This window comes from Myxocyprinus asiaticus, chromosome 17 (genome assembly GCF_019703515.2).
Source record: "Myxocyprinus asiaticus isolate MX2 ecotype Aquarium Trade chromosome 17, UBuf_Myxa_2, whole genome shotgun sequence".
Lineage (NCBI taxonomy): Eukaryota > Metazoa > Chordata > Actinopteri > Cypriniformes > Catostomidae > Myxocyprinus > Myxocyprinus asiaticus.
In genome coordinates, this window is record NC_059360.1 from 35,676,614 (window position 1) to 35,697,401 (window position 20,788).

The 20,788-nt window shown below is 38.9% G+C and overlaps 2 protein-coding genes across 2 annotated transcripts; one reads left to right on the top strand and one right to left on the bottom strand.

Moving 5' to 3' along the window:
* Positions 1-2,978: 2,978 nt before the first annotated feature.
* LOC127455054 (progonadoliberin-3-like) lies at positions 2,979-3,666 on the bottom strand. Its single transcript, XM_051722615.1, has 3 exons — positions 3,529-3,666; positions 3,250-3,324; positions 2,979-3,138 (listed from the first exon to the last, which is right to left on the bottom strand). The coding sequence occupies exons 1-3, from the start codon at positions 3,664-3,666 to the stop codon at positions 3,070-3,072; spliced, it is 282 nt and encodes a 93-aa protein (XP_051578575.1). The 3' UTR covers positions 2,979-3,069.
* A 9,029-nt stretch (positions 3,667-12,695) lies between these two features.
* Positions 12,696-20,754, top strand: ecd (ecdysoneless homolog (Drosophila)). Its single transcript, XM_051722671.1, has 12 exons — positions 12,696-13,119; positions 13,435-13,640; positions 13,868-14,046; positions 14,873-15,065; positions 15,162-15,290; positions 15,588-15,713; positions 15,847-15,932; positions 16,056-16,162; positions 16,360-16,570; positions 16,663-16,730; positions 19,551-19,765; positions 19,855-20,754. The coding sequence occupies exons 1-12, from the start codon at positions 12,924-12,926 to the stop codon at positions 20,062-20,064; spliced, it is 1,926 nt and encodes a 641-aa protein (XP_051578631.1). The 5' UTR covers positions 12,696-12,923; the 3' UTR covers positions 20,065-20,754.
* Positions 20,755-20,788: the final 34 nt, after the last annotated feature.

The window sequence follows — 20,788 nt, forward strand, 5'->3', positions numbered from 1 at the left end:
TTTTTTTTTTACACCTGGTGATGGTATACTACACCCAATTTTATCTCCTCCTAAAGAAGTGTATATAATTTAGGAGGGAAAAGATGACTAGTGTGTTTGACCTGACGAAGACCCAATTTGGGTTGAAATGTTATCAATAAACTGGAACATTTAGCAGTGTGTCAGCCTCTCATTCTTATTGAAGAAACATGTAACCATCGACCAGCTAAAAATCGCTATTGAGAAACTTTTTCTGTCAATTTAATGAGTGTGTAGGCTTTCCAGTTATTTTTATCCAATAAATAGGTGGTTTTCACCACATACTTCATATGGCTGATGTCTGTGGGTCAAATAGTCTTATAGATCATCTTTAGACCAATTTACTATGCATCACCTTTCAGCTTCCACGTGAACACTTGTACTTGCAGTTCCCAGTTATTCTGGATCTCTCTCTCTCTCTCTCTCTCTCTCTCTCTCACACACACACACACACACACACACACACACACACACACAGTCATAATCTCCCTAATGGCAGGATGAAAGAGGGGTGTCACTGGGGAGATCTCCACAGTCAGTCGTGCAATATTGCCTTATATTATGTTTGATCATATGTGACTTGCGCTGCTCCCACTGCCTCAGGCTATGCTGATCTCACAGCAGCTTCTTGTCACCTTACAAAAAGGCAATTTGAGCTTGCCAGAGTAAAACTGTGGGATCATGCTCCGTGAATGTAAACCCTCCCTGTAATTTTTTGAGCCATTCAAAGGAGTACGAGAGTAGCTGTCTGTGTAGGCATAAGTATCATTCCTGTGTGGGCTGTTAGTGTTTTAAATCTATGTGTACAAATGGCAGTTGTGTTAATCTATAGTTGTATATGCTTTTTGTTACAGCTTCTATAGCTGTTGTTGATGGTTTCACTATGGATATAAAATGTGTTTTGTTTTGATTTTTGTTTTGTGGTTTTGTTTTATTTTTGTTGTGTTTGTTTTGTTTTGTATTTTTGTTTTGATTTATTTTGTATTTGTGTTTTTTATGGTTTTGTTTATATTTTGTTTTGTGGTTTGGTTTGTGTTTTTTTTTGGGGGGGGGGGGTGTTTTGTGGTTTTGTGTGCTTTGTGGTTTTGTTTTGTGGATGTATTTTATTTTTGTTTTGTGGTTTTGTTTTGTGTGTGTTTTTTGTAGTTTGGTTTGGTTTTTGTGTGTTTTGTTTAGTGGTTTTGTTCTGTATTGTGGTTTTGTAGTTGTTTTTTTGTATGTTTTTTGTAGTTCGGTTTGTTTTTTATTTGTGTTTTGTGGTTTTGTCTTGTATTGTGGTTTTGTTCATGTTTTGTTTTGTGTTTTGCTTGATTTTTTCTTAAAATATAAGGTCTATGTGAAAGGTTAGTGCAGATTTAGTGCTTGAGATAGCTGACTATTGTATTACATATAAAAACATTTGACCTTTTTGATGGTGTAGTAGCGCTCCTTGCGTTACAGTAATCAGACCAAGCATGAAACTCACACTAAAAACATCACAGGAAGTGATGTTGGAGCAAAGTTCTTCTAAGATTTCATGGAGAACTTATCTGCTGAAGATAAAACCATGAACTAGAAAATACGTTGACATTTTTTAAATCTAAGTAAGGTACAATATTTAACATTTAGATTTAACACAATATTACCACTATACATTTGAACCAGAAACATGCTCCAGGGGGAGTACCAGTGTAATTATTCTACTGTAAGTCATTGTATGTCGTTTGTCAGATTAAGACATGATCAAGCTGGATTTGTGGGTCAGAATTGAGAATCAACTCTAAAAATTCTCTCTTGATTGACAGAACAGTGGTGATTTAGAATTTGATCCCTCCTCTGCATTAGCCCCTCGCTGGTGTCTTAATCTTCAAAGGATGTAATGTGTCAGAACAAATCATTACACATGTATGAGTTTCTTAAAGATATGGTTAAACACAAAACATACAATCTTTGTAATATTTGCACGTTTGTGTTTGCCACTGACCTTCGCCTTAGGGATTTTATTCTCAAAACCTTTCCTGGGAGGTAAAGCAGAATTTCAGCAAGACAAGTAAATGCTGTGTAGGTGCTGCAATATAGTTCATGCCCTGAGGTGATAACATCTAGCACATAAATATGATTAATGTGTCACACCGCCATGCAGTTCACACCTCATAGTCCCAGATGTCACTTCTCAGATTCACCTCTGACTCTTCAACTTCATACTGAGTGCAATTTACCTTGTTAATGAGCGATGTCATCAGAATCAGAGGTGTGGAGCCAGCTCAGCTGTTTGATTACTTGTTCAGCCCTGACAAAGTGTATTGACACACTTCCTTGTAGCCAAAATTGCACTGAAAAATAGAGTGCTTAGTCAGTCTACTGAAAGTTAATTCAGTGCAAAACTCAGAATCAGTCAACTGTCATGCCCAAATACTCATATGGTTTCTTGTTCCACTTTGATTCCATTTTGTTCACAATTGGTAGTGTATTATTTCAGTTTATTGTGAAGATGTTGCATTTTTAATCACAGTATCAATCAGGTATCATCTGTTCCTTAAAACACCGAACTCTCATACTCACAAATGCAATAACTGATGAATGCATCTATGTAAATACTGATGACATGTTTACTGGCCACAGTAGACATATATAAACAGCTATAGTCTTGAATATTAACATAAATTACAGCCTAATCTCCAGAACACCACAAAAAAAATTAATAATAATAACAACAAAAAAAAAAAAAAATGAAAATAAACATGTTTTTGCTAGAAGTGGAAAGAAGAGTGTTGGTGAATTCAATGATATATCCAGATACAAGAGTGCCACCATGTGGAGGAAAAGTTGTATATATTCGTGTATGTGTTTTATTTCTATTCAGGAAAAAGGCCTTCTGTTATTTTATAAGCATGCTGCTCTTAGTTCAAATATCTACATATTAGTATGGGTTGATTTTGAACATACTAGGCATACTCTGTATATACAGAATGTTCCTCCTACACTATATATTTTTAAAACTCAGATGAGGATTTTTATCATGACTCATTTGATTATTATTATTCATTGGTTCCACAGATTAATTTTCATCATTCATATTCTTCCTTGTCTGTTGGGAAATCTCTGTCCTCTAGGCAAACCTACAGCGTGCACCTCATTCACCTAAGAAAAAACAGAAAGATGTCAATGATCAATTAAAAAACATTTGAGGACACTATGAAATTCAGTTGCTGATGCTTTTCCAATTAGAAAGAGAAACAGCTGTGCTCTCACTATGTGTACTGGTGAAAGCTGATCCATAGGAGAGTTTGCAGGAATAGTCAGAACTGTGTTACCAGCATCCATCATCTGAGACAATAACGAAGACAGATTTTCCACAGGTTCTCCACATCTCAACACTCATTATTTCTGTTTTTGTTCTCATTTTGTTTATTTGTGTTACATCTGAGTATTGTTTGCTCAATACATTTTTAAGACTACTACTGAATAAACAACTCTAGGTGAAAGTTTTAAAAGCACAGCAGACAGAGGCAGACATGTGTATAATCTCACCCTGATCATTGCTTCCACTTCACCAACACTTCTCTTTCCTCCAGGAAGCCAACCGTATGACCAATGCTGGCAAAGACTAACCTCCAACACACACACTAGCATTAACAACTGGATCAGGATCTTTCCTTTCCACTCCATTCTTTATCTAAGACAAAGACATTTAATATAACATTGTACTCTCACAAAGAAATTCATTCAAAGAATCATATTTTTAACCTGATGACTTCAGCTGTTCTAGTTGATAAGAAAAAAGAGAATATTATCTCCCAGATTAAATTCAGTACTGTACAAGCTAGTTCAGAGTGTATGTTGTTCATTTTAGAAGTCTAGTAAATGCACCTTATGCTAACTGATTACAGTTTGTGCCCATATGAAACAAAGCCACCAAACATACACTAAAAAGTGCAATGAAATTCAACACCACCTAACATGTTTTGAGGCTGAAATGGTAGATTTATGTCACAAGCTGTCAAGATATAGCCTATAATAAAATGTTGATAGTTCTGAAAGTCTTACCTGTTGTCTTTGAGCAAGATGGAGTGTGATGTGTGTGGTGTCCTTTATACAATCCTCAAAAAACGATTTGCAATGCCAAATCGTCATCAGGAGACTTGTGACCCTAGAGCAGGTGCAGGCTTCACTCTAAAATGCAGGCTTTAATGCACACCTAGGGCTGTTTTAAAAATAATAATAAAGAACTGTCAAGGGGACCTGGCTAATGGACTGGTTTAACATTCAATAATGATGTGTTTAAATGGTCTAAACAGACTCTCTGATGGCCAGATCAACACACAAAGGAACAGATGAGCTATCTTAGGCCAATTAGGCAATCACTGTGTCAAAGAAAATATTTGTTTGGGACTATTTTAAATAGGCACATTCTGTTCAATGGAAAGAAAATAATAATAGTAATAAAAAATAAAAATAAAAAATAGACAGATAGAACTGTATTTTGTACATACATTTTCTATTAAAAAAAAATAAAGAGAGAGAAAATGTCTGACCTTTCAAATTATTTTTACTCATTACAAACTCAACAACTCGTATTTTTTACTGTAATAATTCATTTTTGGTCATAGTATAGACCAATCCCATTGTTTATAAACATTGCTAGGCATGTACTGTAAGTGGTGGCAAACTGTTGTAGTATATTTGACAGATTAGACAGCTAGCGCTAGCTAGCTCCCCTAAACATCGCTTAAAGATAATATAAAATAAAATTAGCCTTCAAGTTAAAATCTAGCTAGGTTTAGGTACACTATTGCTAGTAAACAGCTACTTATGATTACATTTTACATAACATTTAGTCATTTAGCAGACGCTTTTCTCCAAAGCAACTTACAAATGAGACGCATAGCAAGCAATTTGTCATACAAAGTTTAACAACATCTACAGTATATGACTGCCAAGTTCTCACAGTGGCTGGAGTAGTAAAGATGCTAGCACAGAAGAAAGAGACAGAAAAAGGATTCGCTTTTTTTTTTTTTTACATAAAGTGCAGGTTAAGTGCTCATCGATTAAAGGGAATTATGACATAAAGCCATCATAAATACAAAAATATTCTTAGCTGTTATTATAATGATATGATATAATGAATGAGTTTATAACATATTTGTAATAAAATGTTCGCTGCAAAGCAGTGAGTTGGAAATCCCCTCAGTCCAGTCAGCTCTGTTGACGGAATCCGATAAAACTGAAGCCCTTCGGTTTTTGCCATTGCGATTTTTACAGCCAACACCACAGCAAGATATTTAATTTAGCTTAACCAGACAATTTTAGGTAAAAGCTAACTTTTTGAGTACTGTTGGGTCAGCTAACTACAGGTTTTTTTGCCACCACTTCCGACTGTGACGTAGGCGTTGGTGTTAGACCACGCATTGGTGGTCTAAAAAGCAACCTTTTTGCCCAGGGAGGTATTTGCTATACTAAGCAACATTTATTTTTTCAGTATATCTTATTTTAAGTACTTTTTAAAGTATGTTCCTATTTTATAAGAATGTGTTTTTGCATTCATCTTCACTGTTTTTGTTCTTCTAGGTAAAAACATGCGCCGTTGCGCTGCATCTCGTTGTTTTTTCAGCGTCTCGTGCGGAAGCGTTTAGTTTTTTAAATGGCTTATCAGAACAATACAGGTCTCAAGACACTCACATACTGTTCTATTTGTTGTGCTACATCTAGCTTTTTTGGTGCATGAACGTGTTCGGTCTGAATGGCCCCTTAGTAGTTAGCTACAGTAGTAGTATTGTTCTTTTCAGCATTGACGTCAATTTGTAAGTGAACTTGGAAGGCTAATTGGTTCATGGGCTCCCTCTGGAATTTCCTGTGGGTTTTTATAATGGGGATTTTCAATTTATGAGATAAATAAAGCTGTGGTAAACACAACATAATTTACACACAGTCATACCTCAAACATGAATTTTGAAAGTGTATGTTGGGGGGCCTTGGTAGCTTAGCAAGTAAAGACGCTGACTACCACTCCTGGTGTCACAAGTTTGAATCCAGGACGTGCTGAGTGACTCCAGTCAGGCTTCCTAAGCAACCAATTGGCCCGGTTGCTAGGGTGGGTAGAGTCACATTGGGTTAACCTCCTCGTGGTCACTATAATGTGGTTCTCGCTCTTGGTAGGGCACGTGGTGAGTTGTGCATGGATGCTGCAGAGAAAAGCGTGAAGCCTCCACATGCGCTAGGTCTCCACGCTCAACAAGCCACGTCCTCCGCCACCCGGATTGAGGCGAGTCACTACGCCACCACGAGGACCTAGAGCGCACAGGGAATTGGGCATGCCAAATTGGGGAGAAAAGGGGAGAAAATCCCCCCCCCCCCAAAAAAAAGAAAGTGTATGTTGCTAACGAGTTGCTAGGTAAGGACTACAAATACCACAAGCATGTGAGTAAACGTGCCTGACAAAACAGAAAACATCTCCGGTTACACATGTAGCCTCAATTCCCTGAGATGAAGGGAACGAGACATTGCGGTAAGCACTATGGGGCGTGTCCTTCTTACACGACCTTGTTGAAACCCTTATACAATCACGCCAATCCTCTGATTGGCAATGGTGTCTAAACCCCGCCCCTTTAGGTGCACATTAGTCCTATATAAGCGTCACCATTTCTTCAGAATTTTCTAACTGGGGGACAAGAATGAGTCACTCGATTATGAAACTCTGAAGTAGTAGTGCAGCCAGCTTTGGCAATGTCTCGTTCTCTTCATCTCAGGGAGCCGAGGTTAAATGTGTAACCGGAGATGTTCCCTATCAATTCAGTTCACTCGGCATTGTCATAAGCACTATGGGGAATGCACTATGTGACATTACACTCCCAGAGTTATAACACTAAATAGAGATATTATAAGGAGTCACAGGCCACAGGCCGATGACTTATAAGTCATATTAAAGTCCACATGGCGGATGCCAAATGGAAATTAACGCAGTCTGGAATCTATATGAACCATACATACATACACAGTATGGCTTATTAACCCTCTCACAACATAGTTGGAAAAGTAGGTTTTATTTCTTATGGGAGTACTTATCGAAAACATGGCCTAAGAGCAGTCCTGTGGGATGGCGACCGACATGAGAATCCACCTTATTTTTCAGCGAAACTAGGGCGATGCCATTATCAACTTTGAATGTGGACCACTTGAATGTATCAGCCACTATTAGCTATTTTAGTGATACAAAAATACTACATTATGCTGCTTTATATTACAGGCTGGCAATATATGTCATCATATTATTATCATTAATTATGATTTTCATAAACTCATTGGTTTTGAACGCATATAGTTTTACTGAATAACACATATTGCTATCGTTATATCACACTGTTGCACAGGCAGAATGAATGAGAGATCAGGCGCTGACAGGACAGTCCTCCTCGCCATCTGACACGCCTCTACAAACTTTACACGACCAGCAGAGAGCAGAAAGACGCTGGGCAAATGCTGCTTTAACTTTCTTTGCTCCAAAATTGTTTCAACTTGTTTCATCTTGGCAAATTACAAAAGCATTTTACTCTCCATTCTTGTCAGAGAGCATTCTCTCTTTCTTAGCAGTGTATAGTAAACTGACACACAAATCTCGCATTCAGCATGGCTTATGAAACATCGCCTTTAGAAATAAACAAATAAAGGCATCATTGGAGGTTATGCAGGTACATATAAATGGAGGTTTGCATGGAGACAAGAAATACTGCATCGTCACGATCTCAGTGAAGTAAGAAGCAGATTTTCAACAAGTGAATGATTTACTTACTCTTTTACTATAAAAGCTGAAGCTAGAAAATTATCCAACATTAGGCCATCATTCTGCTGTATATCCTGTGATTGTGTGATTGTTTATAAACTTATATCACTAAATTCTGGTATTATTATCCTTCTATTTATTTACATTGCAGTCTACAACAGCAAAACTTTTACACATTCGCCGGAAATGCAGCTGCTGCTTACTTACACGTTGCAAAATAAGGTGGATACCGCAAGTGAATAACCCTCATGGTGAGCCAGGAAAGGAGCACTTAGAATGGATATATGAACTAAATAGTTATAGAGTATGATATGGCATAATTTTTATATCACCAGAACTTGAATTTGAAAAAGCCTCCGAAAAAAAGACTGAGAGAATTTTATGTTATAGAAACATTTTGCTTTTTATTTTTAATATTTGAAAACATTTTTTGCGAATTATCCTAAAAAAATATTCTGGTTGTGAAATTTAAATTTTAATTATTCAAGTTGTGGATTTCAGGTTGTGAAATTCAGGTGGCAAAATTTGAAGATGATACTCTGGGAATGCAAGGAAGAGCAAACGAGCGTTGATGTAATCCATATTTTTCTCCCTTGGACAATCGCAAAGCGATGGAAACAGCTCAAAAGTAATTTTAAACAACTGTGACAACAACATTGTGAAAACACAAAAAAAGTATACTTTAGGAATACTTAATATAATGTTTCATTAATGTGTTTTGAAGAAAAGATCAACTTAATCAGTAAACTGGATCCTTCACCTTACAGCAAGTTTCATCAAGAACCTTATTTCCTAATGGTATGGGCAAAGGACATTTACCAGTGGAAAACAAATAATCAAACTACCTCTTTTTAACTGCAAGTCTGCAAAAAAAACAAACAAAAAAAAAAAAAAAAAACATTTTAATAGTCGATAAATATTAAATAATAAATCTAAAAATAAAATATATATTTCTATATGTCTGTTAAACGGTTGTGAGATCAAAAATAGTTGAACATTTATATAACAATACACACACACATATATATATTATAATATAATATATATAATACATTTCTCTGCCTTCAGAGAATAACAGAGTGTGTTTAATCATTACATCCAAGGTAATAGATAGCTACCTCTTGTTGTTACTGTAAATAAGTGAAATAATAAAAGATAATGAAAAGATGTTTAATCAGGCTGTCTGTTTAACAAGTATCTTGTAAGATTCTTTATGAGAAAAACAGTTTTTCCATGCTTTTGAAAAATCTGTTTTTTGGACATATGTTTTTTCAACAGACAGCGATGATATATATATTTAAAATTACTTTTGAGCTGTTGCCATCACTTTGCGATTGTCCAAGAAAGAGATGGATTACATCGATGATCGTTTGCTCTTCCTTGCACTCCCGGATGTCATCCTCGAATTTTGCCACCTGAATTTCTCTTCTCAATTAAAATTTTTTTATTGATTAAAAATACACTACAGAGAAAAACACAACACATACACATCGAATCAACATTTAACATTTAACCCCCACTAATATCCCTCCCCAATCACCAACCCCACCCTGACCCCCAACGAACATCCCTGTAGTCACATATAATAAAAAACACACACACACACACACACACACACACACACACACACACACAAGAGAGAGCCCCAGAGAGTGTTGCCGCCCGAGGTGGCTGCCTATATTGCCTATGCCAGGATCCGCTAGTGGTTATGCTCATTAACTGTGGCGATCTGAGTCCGCCCTGGTGACACCGCGCCCCAACCTGTGTTGGATGCATATGTGGTCAAAACTTTCTTCTGAAAATTTAACCCAGCATAACACCATGTTGGTAGAAGGCCAGCGCTGTCCATGGTGTTAAAGCAGCCAGACAGCGGCCAGACACCGCAATTTGCATGCGCCCGAGGCACCAGGCACGATGTGAAACGTGCCGCTTGAGCCAGTACTGGAGAGGTCTCATGTGTAACAGAGCTACTGGTATGACGGCAGATGTTGCCGCCATAAAACACAGCATTCTCTGAAATGACTTCATTGGCAATGTATTCCCCAGTTTGAACTGAGAAAGATACTGAAGAATGGTCTGTATGCGCTTGTTAGTAAGGTGGCTGAGGGAAAATGTGCTTTTCGCCCAGCTGACATTCAGACCCAGATTTTTCAGATGGCAAAGCAGCACGTCTCTGTGTTTGCTCAGTAGTGCATCTAATTGGGCTAGTAATAACCAATCGTCAAGGTAATTCAAAACACGCTCACCGTTCATTTTCAATGGGCGTTTCATCGATACATTTCGTGAACGTGAAGGGAGCCAGAGACAGACCGAAAGGAAGGACTTTGAATTGATAAGCAGTTCCCTTGAACGCAAATCTCGAAAACTGCTTGTGACGTGGTGCAATTGGTACATGAAAATACACGTCCTTCAGATCTATAGACGCAAATCAGTCCTGAGGACAGATATGCGATAAGATCTGTTTCTGAGTTAACATTTTGAATGGGCGCTTTGCGAGCGTGCGATTCAAGTGTACCAGATCTAGAATGGGCCGAAGACCATCATCTCTCTATGGAATGAGAAAATAACAGCTGTAAACCCTGTTTTTCATTGCTGCATTTTTGTGCTGAGATGGCAGGTGCTTACACTTGGGCCACAGCTTGCGTGGCTTCACTGACGGCTCATTAGTAGCTTTCAGCTGTGCTGGGGCAGCAAGAAATTAATTCTTTGTCGGGTGCTGACCAGAATTAAATCGGAAGCATGCCGGGAAAGGGGAAGTGCTACTTCTCTTTGGTAGAAAGTGTTTTAACGCTTGAGATTGCTTTTGCACTATGATGAAGCCCTCTGAAAAGCTTTCTACCGTGTTGCCAAAGAGACCATCGGGCGACACGCATCTCCCTGAGTGTTAGCCAAATATGCCGATCCAAAACCACCAGATTGCTCATCGCTTTGCTGATGGCCTGAGTGGTAGCTTTCGTGGCTCGTAGCGCCAAATCTGTGTGGAGCTCTTTGAACAGCTCTGGATCAGAGCCTTGTTCATTCATTTGTTGAAGAAGCTTAGTTTGAAAAACCTGGAGCACAGTGCTGAACCAGCTTGGCTCGTCAGTCGACATGGCTTGGAAGGGTGACTGGAGCGTGATTTCCATCCCATGGTGGTATTATGGCAGAGGTGAGCTGCAACTGCCTGTTCTACAGGGGGAAGTTTTGAATAGCCTTTTTTTATTACCGTGGTCCACTTTAGTGAGGACAGCAGCACCTCCGGCCCGAATGCGCGAAGAGTAAGGCGCACACTAGGTCTTTGTAAGCTCCGCATGGACCTCAGGGAAGAATGGTGTGCTCCTCCAGACCGCAGTCTGTTGATGACAGCTGATTTGCAAAAAACATTCATCCAAGTGAGACTTTTCTGGCTCTTCTGGAGGGGACCACTCAAGACAGAGCTCTTCATCCGCCCTCATGAGGACGCGAAGAAGCTCCTTGTCCTTGGCATGTGCACGCTCTTCACCCTCACTGGGGAAAGAGGCGGCAACATCCTCCGTGAACCACTCGCCCGAAGATGCGAGTTACACAGCATCATCCCCATCGTCACAGCCGCCAAACGTAATGAGGCCATGCGCTCTAATAGAGGGCCGGAGATCATCATGCGCATATTGCACAGGCGAGGATGTTAGAAAGGAAGATTGAGAGGCTTGCAGGGCTTGCGCCGGCAGGAGATCACCTTCACCAGATCGCCGGCACCTTCCCTCAGAATGAGGTCAATCCTAGAGCGCAACGTCTGGAGATTCATGCCCTCGCAGTGAGGACAGTCTGTCTCCATGAGAGCTACTTGTGTGTGGGTGTGGCCCAGACAGCGAACACAGCTCTCGTGCTCATCAAGCAGCGGAATGTGCTGTTCACATAGAAAACATTTTTAGAAAATATTTAAGAAAATCTTTAGAAAGATGCGTATCACACATTTTAGTCAATATTGTATATATATATATATATATATATATATATATATATATATATATATATATATCTATACATAAAGGATACAGTAACTCCATCCAGAGCACTGTGGGAAGCAGGTAGAAGTCTCCGCGGTGCATTGATAAACGACGAGCGTCTGATGCGAAGAACCTGTTCACCGAGAGCGTCTTTGACGCCAATGTGGAGAATTCTTCACCGGAACACACAGGGGAGCAGAAAGCTTCTCTGTACTGGAGCTGAGCACAGGCAATGAGTTGTCCTGTCCACCTCTCACTGAGGAGTTCCGTCCGCTGTAAATGTATATCGACGGAAAAGCAGAAAGGATTCCAAGACGTAGACGAAGTTTGCAGTCTTGAAGGAAGAAAATTCTGAAAAAATGGTGACTGAGCGCCCACTTATATAAGCCTAATGCACGTCTAAAGGGGCGGGGTTCTGACACTATTGGATTGGCGTGATTGTATAATTGTATAAGGGTTTCAACAAGATTGTGAAAGAAGGACACTCCCCATAGTGCTTACGGCAATGTCGAGTGAACTGAATCGATAGGGAACCGTAGTAGTTCTTATCTAGCAACTTGCTAGCAATATTTTTTAAATTATTTTTTTAAACACAGCGGCTTCAAAATTCACATTTGGGGTATGATTGTGTGTAATTTATGTTGTAGAACAAAACATCCAAGTATTTGAAAGTAATGTTTACCACAGATTTTTTTTTTTTTTTTTTACGCATAAATTCAAAACTGCCATTATTAAAACCCACAGGAAAATCCTGAAGGAACACCTGGCTCAAAAATGCGAATTCTCTTCCGTTTTTTTTGGACTACAACCTGAAAGGCGCTATTTAATATATTTTGCAATTCTATTTTTGAAATAAATAAATTATTCGTGAGGATTTTTCACTGCTCAGATTTTAGAGGACCTTTATCTTGAACTGTGGTCCTTTAGTTTGAACATGTCACTTCCGGAGCGTGAAAAGAAAATGCCGGAAGCTCAAGAGATATGAAAACATGTTAACCTGTCCACATAATCGTACCACTGCCATGCGTTTATTAAACAACTAATCGCATAACTACAAGTTAACAAGGTTCACAAGTTATTAACAAACTGGTATCTACATGTAGAACTATTTTAACCGATTGATTTAAGGCGCTAGCCTGGCAAGTTTCTGGAATCACCAGCAAAATACAGTGATATTTCTGAACATGGATGCTTTAAGAAGACCTGCCATCCCTGAAGACGCGGTCCAGTATAAGCTGTTTCTGGTCCAGTCAGACACAGAAGTGAATGAGAGATCCCTACAGCAGCTCCTTGAGAACATCCTGGCTGAGGTTGCCCCTCTGTTGGTACAGTACATCTGGCAACACCAGCCCTTCAATCTAAGATATCATCCTGAGAAAGGTACGAGTTTGAAGGTTTTGCAGAAAGTTTTGGTGTGGTTAGTATTATTATGATAAATATTAGCTGTATTGGCTCAAAACTTAATGAGCCACCTACCTAGACAGCATTTTAGGCATCATAGCTAAGCTGATCTGGGATGAGCTTCTTTACATAGGCTATATCTCAACTGGACAATCTTAAATTGAGATGCTTTGCTTGAATGTTTGTTTCCCTATTTTACGTTTTCTTTGAGGAGTTCACATACTGTCCAGAGTTCAGTGTTTTATCATACATTTTCTAAGAAGCCAAAATGCTCCTTTTTTGCTCTTTTTTTAGGGGATGTGCCAGCACACTTGGGGGGTGTTACTGAGTTTGGTGATAATGTGGAGGATGAATGGTTCATTGTTTACCTGCTTAAACACATCACACGCACCTTTAACGGAATAGCCGCTGTCATCCATGATAATGATGGGCAGTTTCTCCTGATTGAAGCAGCTGAACACTTGCCAAAGTGGCTGGACCCTGATAGCAGTGAAAACAGGGTTAGTATTTGAAATCTAAATGGTAACACCAACATATACATATTAAAGTATTACTATGGTTTTTGGACATGTTACCATTGTAAACCCATGGTATTCTTTGAAGTACTTTGGAGTACCATACCACTGTACATGAATAATTCATTCAGCAATAGTTCACTTTTAAAGCACCATGGTATTACAACATGATACCATCACTGCACCATGCTTTTTGTTTTTCTTTCGAGCAGGTGTTCCTGTATCAAGGAGAACTGCACATATTACCCAACCGTTTACATTCTGGAGAGTTTGGGTGGCCCAGAGACTCTGTGCCCTCTGTGGGTCAGGCTCTAGAAGTGTTGCAGTCACAGACACAGAGCTGTCTAGCCAAACATCCCATACGCTCAGCTCTGGCCAGGAGGCTGGATGGGTAAGAGTGGTGTTATTAGAGATTAATGGAATAATATCCAAGGGATAGTTCACCCTAAAATGAAAATTCTCTCATCATTTACTTACCCTCATGCCATCCCAGATGTGTATGACTTTTTTCTTTCTTCTGCAGAACACAGACGAACATTTTAGAAGAATATCTCAGCTCTGTAGGTCCATGCAAGGCACGTGAATGGTGGCCAGAACTTTGAAGGTCCATAAAGCATAAAAAGGCAGCATAAAAGTAGTCCATAATACTCCATAATAAATCCATATCTTCAGAAGTGATATGATAGGTGTGGGTGAAAAACAGACCAATATTTAAGTCCTTTTTTACTATAAACTCACTGCCCAGTAGGTGGTGATATGCACAAAGAATGCCAATTGAAAAAAAAAAAGAATGTAAAAGTGTAAGTGGAGATTTATTGTATAAAAGGACTTAAATATTGGTCTGTTTCTCACCCACACTTATCATATAGTTTCTGAAGATACAGATTTAACCACTGGAGCTTTATGGATTACTTTTATGCTGCCTTTATACTTTTTGGAGCTTCAAAGTTCTGGCCACAATTCACTTGCATTTTATGGACCTACAGAGTTGAGATATTTTTCTAAAAATCTTTGTTTGTGTTCTACAGAAGAATGAAAGTAATACACATTTTAGATGGCATGAGGGTGAGTAAATGATGAGAGAATTTTCATTTTTTCACAAAGGTGTGAAATTTTGTTAGTGATGTCAATATTTTATTACGTTTTTATCTGATAAGCAAATAATCAAAGTTCTTATTTTTAAGATTTAAATTATCTTTTGTTTCTTGGTTGCACAGGTACCCGGATAAAATCCAGCAGAATTTCCACCACGCCCACTGTTACCTACCTGCGGGAATTGCTGTTGTGTTGTCTAGGAGGCCTGACCTCATAGCCCCTGCAGTGTCTGCTTTCTATCTCCGTGACCCGGTTGACCTCCAGGCTTGCCGAACTTTCCACACCTTTCCTCCTGACACCATAGTTATGACATCAGTAAGAAGTCGACATTTCATTCTTACATAACCTTTGTGAGGAAAGCTACTTGTTGAAATCTGTCACATAAATGTAACTTCTGCCCCTCTGCTTAAGGTAAAGTTTACCCGTTGCTTGTACGCACAGCTGCAGCAACAGAGTTTTGTTCCAGATCGGAGGAGTGGTTTTACCCTTCCCCCTCACTCTCATCCCCAGTACAGAGCTCACGAGCTGGGCATGAAACTGGTGAGTGCATGAGGTACCTGGTTCTCCTGTCGCCTACAGAGAATGGTGGCTATTAAAATGTAGATAGTGCACATACTGTAAATGCAGCTTTTCAGGCGTCTTAAACATAGAAATTGGCATCTGTGTCGAATCATTGAGCGATTTGATCAAGCACAGAAGACAAGTATGCAAATATTTTGTATCTTTATTGGAGTTTCCAATATGTCCATAAGTAGAGTGTTTCTGAAATACAATTTGCAGATAGAAATCATTGGCCCATGCTCATTAGGGTATTAATGTATTATAATTTCTGTTAAGGCCCATGGGTTTGAAATCCTGTGCTCTAAGAGTGGACAGTCTTCTTCAGAGAAGGAGGCTTCTGTCATCAGTAACCCACTTTGGAGAGGCTTTTTAGATAGCCTCAAAAAGAATGGATACTTTAAGGTAAAGAGCAAGTTTTGGTGCAAAAATACTTTGCTAGAAAGAAAAGGTTTAATAAACTTAAACTTCTCTTTCTTTTTGTCTCTGTTTTGTTGGGTTTTATGTTCCTGCTTATATAAGTTTTTTGTGTACCTAGGGGGAACTAGAAGGGTCTGTCCGATACAAAGACCTAAAGACTTCAGCAGAGAACTTCTTCAAACAGTCAGTAACCAGTAAAAACTGGTGAGTTACTTTTTATTTCTAGTTCACTGTCACAGTTTAAAGTCTAGTTAGTACATCTGACTTGATCAGTGTAGAAATATACCACTAACTACATTAATATCTAATTTTGCTCTTTTTCTCAAGCCCTGATATTCATAATCCTGGTGATGAAGTGTTGCAAGTCTTGCAAGGCACATCCTACAGTTTGGAAGACCTAAGAAAAAAAGAGGCAAATCTACCACCAGAGGACAGTATGTACCATTTTATATTTTGTCTAAAAGCATACAGTATTGTATTGTTCGTAGCCTGCATAAATTGGGTCTAGAAATAAAGTAAACCTGTCTAGTGTACTGAACAAATCTCATTTCCATATTAAAAAAAGATGACATTATGAGTCACATTTGTCAGCAGGAATCAATAGTGTTGCCCTCTCTCTCGCCCCCTGTAGGTGATGCGTGGTTAGACATATCACCTCAGGAGCTGGAGAGGCTGCTTGAGGAGAGAGGGTGCCGCGGGGTGAGTGATGGCACTCGCAAGACAGTAAAACCTGAAGAAGAGGAGCTAGAGGAAGAAGCTGGCTACAGTCTGGTGTCTGTAACACAAGGCATGAAGAACTTTATCAATGCCATGTCCTCTCACGAAGGAGCTGAAATTCCAAAGTAATGCTAATTATTTGTCAGTACATTATTCATTATTATTATCAATTGTTACCACCATACAGTATATGTCCTATCTTTCCCAAATATTTCAGGTCTTGCTTGGCTGAGCCCTTCAGTTTTGATCCAGATGCAGTAACCAGTGCTCTTGATAGACTGCTTGGTGAGTTGGGTTTCCAGTGATATTAGACCATCTTATGTCAGATGAACAGAATTCAAGTGCTTAACCCTGAAGCGTGTGCACACTTGCCACAAACAGCCAAAGTGTGAAGCTTGGAGAGAGTCAGTGCGAGAAATTCAGTGTGATTTACTTCTGCGCTCAAGATCAAGAGGTCATTAAGAATATGTGAAGACTTAAATGTGCACAACAAGAAAAAATACAGCTGCTGCCCATGGAAGTTTGAGGTGACTTCTGGAAAAAATAATTGAATATAATGTGTAAATAAATGTATATACCGGTAGGCTCACAATAAGAACGTACAGGCTTATTAATTTTAAAAGTTCACAAAATCTATGTATTCATTTAAAATGTTAAATCTTTTATATTCATTTAAATTAAAAGCCTAATATAATTTAATTAGGTGCAAGCCATGTCACTTTGTGTGAAGATAGCCTACAATATAATTTAACCAGAATATTTGGTCAGGTGGAAAGAATCATCTAATAATAAATGCGTCTTTAAAGTGTTAGAATCATTTTACGAACACTCTTAAAAATTCTAGAGACTGTTGTGCATAAAAATCCCAGGAGATCAGCAGTTACAGAAATATTCAAACCAGCCTGTCTGGCACCAACAATCATGCCACGGTCTAAATCACTTTTCCCCTTTCTGATGGTTGATGTGAACATTAACTGAAGCTCCTGACCCATATCTGCATGATTTTCTGCATTGCATTGCTGCCACACGATTGAATAAGTAGGTGTGCAGGTCTTCCTAATAAAGTGTTCAGTGAGGTCTAATATATAAAACCTTATATCAATTTTAATCCATGATATATTTTTCTGTGGAGCAAGAGGTACAGGGAGAGTGACTTGATTGCATCAGAGATGACACTTTACTCGCAGCTGATTGCTTCAGGATCTGTTGCGATCTGTTACCCAGGATAAAACCAGCTTGGAAGCAGTTTAGATGTGTAGTGTAGTTACTATGGCGATGAACACTGCTCAAACCAAACTCAAACTTATGGTACAGTGAAAACAGTTTTGTGAGACAGGCCTCTGGTCTGTTTGTAAACCGGTTTTTATGTTTGTAAACAGGTTTAAGTTTGTAAACCAGTTTTTAAATTTTTTTAAACAGCTCTGTTAAGTTTGTAAACAGGTAGTACAACTGGCCTGGCTAGGTAGCATATGTGCCATGACATGTTGCATGGTGACATTAATATGCGAGCGATCCAAATTCAGATCCAGCTCGTGTCTTTTCCTGATCCCACCCCCTTTTTCCCATCTATCCGTCTGTGTCTAGAAGGTCCGGATGTCAAAGTTTCATGAGAGTCTTATTTGCTGTTCCTAAGGTTAGATTTGGGTTAGATTTAGTGGTATGGGTTAAGGTTAGTTTAAGGGGGTAGGGCTAGGTGTAGGGTTTCTGTGGGAGTCTATCAAGGTTCCTGCAGGTCCTTAAAATGTCTTAAATTCAGTTTTCAAAAATTTAAGGTAATTTTTTTTTCCCCAATTTCGAATGTCCAATTCCCAATGCGCTCTAAGTCCTCTTGGTGGCGTAGTGACTTGCCTCAATCCGGGTGGTGGAGGACGAATCTCAGTTGCCTCCACGTCTGAGACCGTCAATCAGCGCATCTTATCATGTGGCTTGTTGAGCGCATTACCGTAGCACGTGTGGAGGCCCACGCTATTCTCCGCGGCATCCACGCACAACTCACCACGCGCCCCACCGAGAGCGAGAACCACACATTCTAGTGACCACGAGGAGGTTACCCCATGTGACTCTACCCTCTCTAGCAACTGGGCCAATTTGGTTGCTTAGGAGATCTGGCTGGAGTCACTCAGCATGCCCTGGATTTGAACTCATGACTCCAGGGTTGGTAGTCAGTGTCAATACTTGCTGAGCTACCCAGGCCCCAAAATTTAAGATAATTAAATATCTTAAATAATGTAACACAAATCTTAATTATCATTTAAAGAAGTCTTAAATTTGGGGACAGAAATACAGGATTCACGAAATGGCCTAAAGTTATTATTATTAAACTTCAGAAGGATACGATTTCATTGAATAAATGCATGCGCTGCGTCATTCAAAGTGAAGATGCGGCACTGTTGCACATTCTTTGGGCCCGTGGGGGAGCTTGTGATTGTTTCCAGCAGTTGCAAAGTAGTGGTTCACAATTAGTGAGTACCGGACATGACAAGCAATTGCTGATTATTTACTGTTGATGAATAATGACAATGTTTACTTTAGTCAAGTATTTATATTGTAATACCTTGAAGATTATTGTAAGAGTGCATTTTTTATTTCCCTTATCTGTTTGAGTAAGCAGCTGGAAGCAGTGATGCATGTGCATGTCAAAATAAGAGTCTCTGGTGTATTTCGGGCTTATGTTGATTATTTTAAACTGGAAGATATCCTGTTTTGCTGATAATACGTTTTAAGGCTTTGTTAAATGTGTGCCCCAGCCTGTTTGAGTAAAGAAATCTATAATACATGATTTATTTTGAGATTGTGTGGGTTTGTTCTGGTATGGACACAAGGTATTAATTTCATTTGTTTAGGTCTTAAAAAGTCTTAAATTTGATAAAAAAAAATTCTTCAGCAACCCTGTCTAAATAAACAGCGTGTAAAGGTTGCATACAATTCTTGCAAGACTTTTGGCAGCTGGACTGTTACCTTCTAGGCACGACCCATCTTTCCTGTCACTGTTCTGTCTGATAAAATCCAAAGTTATTTTGTTTAGATTTGAATCATAAAGTCCAAATTACACATTTAAGTAATTGTAGTGAATATGCACTAAAAACTAGTATATCTGTTTTACAGGATGTAAGGATGAGGAGTTAGACTCTGATGACTTTGAGGATGAGGATGAAGAGGAGGAGGAAAATGAGGATGATGAGAATGAAGAAGAGCAGAATGCCAGCTCTCGGGAGCAGGCAGGTGCAGAGGCATTGGACAATTTGAGGAAATACATGGATGAAATGGACCAGGAGCTGCAAAGCACAAATATTGGAAAAAGCTTCACACAGCCAGATAGAGTGAGAGTCCAAAGATATTTATTGTCATGTGCCTGTAACTTCCTGAAAGCTTTTATTTGATTTATTGTTCCTTTTATTGTTCCTTATAGGTTGGTAATAAAGCAGATGCACCTAAAAGCTCATCGGTCACCTCAGGCTCTGAGCCTGCAGAGGAAGATATACAACCACTTGATGTGGACCTCAACCTGGTCACAAATCTACTCGAGTCCCTGGCTTCTCAGGCTGGCCTAGCTGGGCCTGCTTCTAACCTGCTACAGAGTCTAGGCATTCACATTCCCCCTAATGCAGATCAATCCTGAGTCAGTCTTGAGACTTTATCACACACTTATGACACACTTAGTGTTTCTTCACCTTGTACAAATCAGCTGTTCCCCAATCATAAAAGGCCACGTTTGACTTAATGGTACCTTGTGACAATGCCTTACCAAACACAGTACTGAATTTGAATGGAATATTAATATTAATTTAACATTGGTCTGTTCCAGTAACACAGAGCACTTCTATGGAATTTCTGCCAGAATAAAATCTGAGTTGTTGTTTAGAAAACATTGTGTCAGGTTATTCTCATTTAAATGTGTATTTTCAAATAAAGGTAAGATTTTCTAAGATGTTTCATTAATTACCATTACTGTCAGTTTATTTTTATTCCACTACAACAGGAAATATCAGTTCTGGTTACACTTATCCTTCAAAGTGAAGAAAGTGAGGAATGTTTCCCTCTGCTTATGTACACGTGCATTACTGATAAACTAAACACATTGCTTGCTAGTGTAACATTAACCAAGTTGATACAGATAAATCAATTCTGCTTGATTAGAAGCCCCAACGCAGCTCTCATGGCGATAACCTTTTTTAACCTCTTGATTTTTGCTCAGAAAGACTTTTATCTACACTTGTAACTGGTACACCTCAAATTAGTTCCAGAATGTACACAGTATATTGGGCTGCAGTTATTGTGAAGAAAAATGTGCTGAAAATGTATTACTTAACACAAAATAAAAATGACAACAAAGAAAGACACTG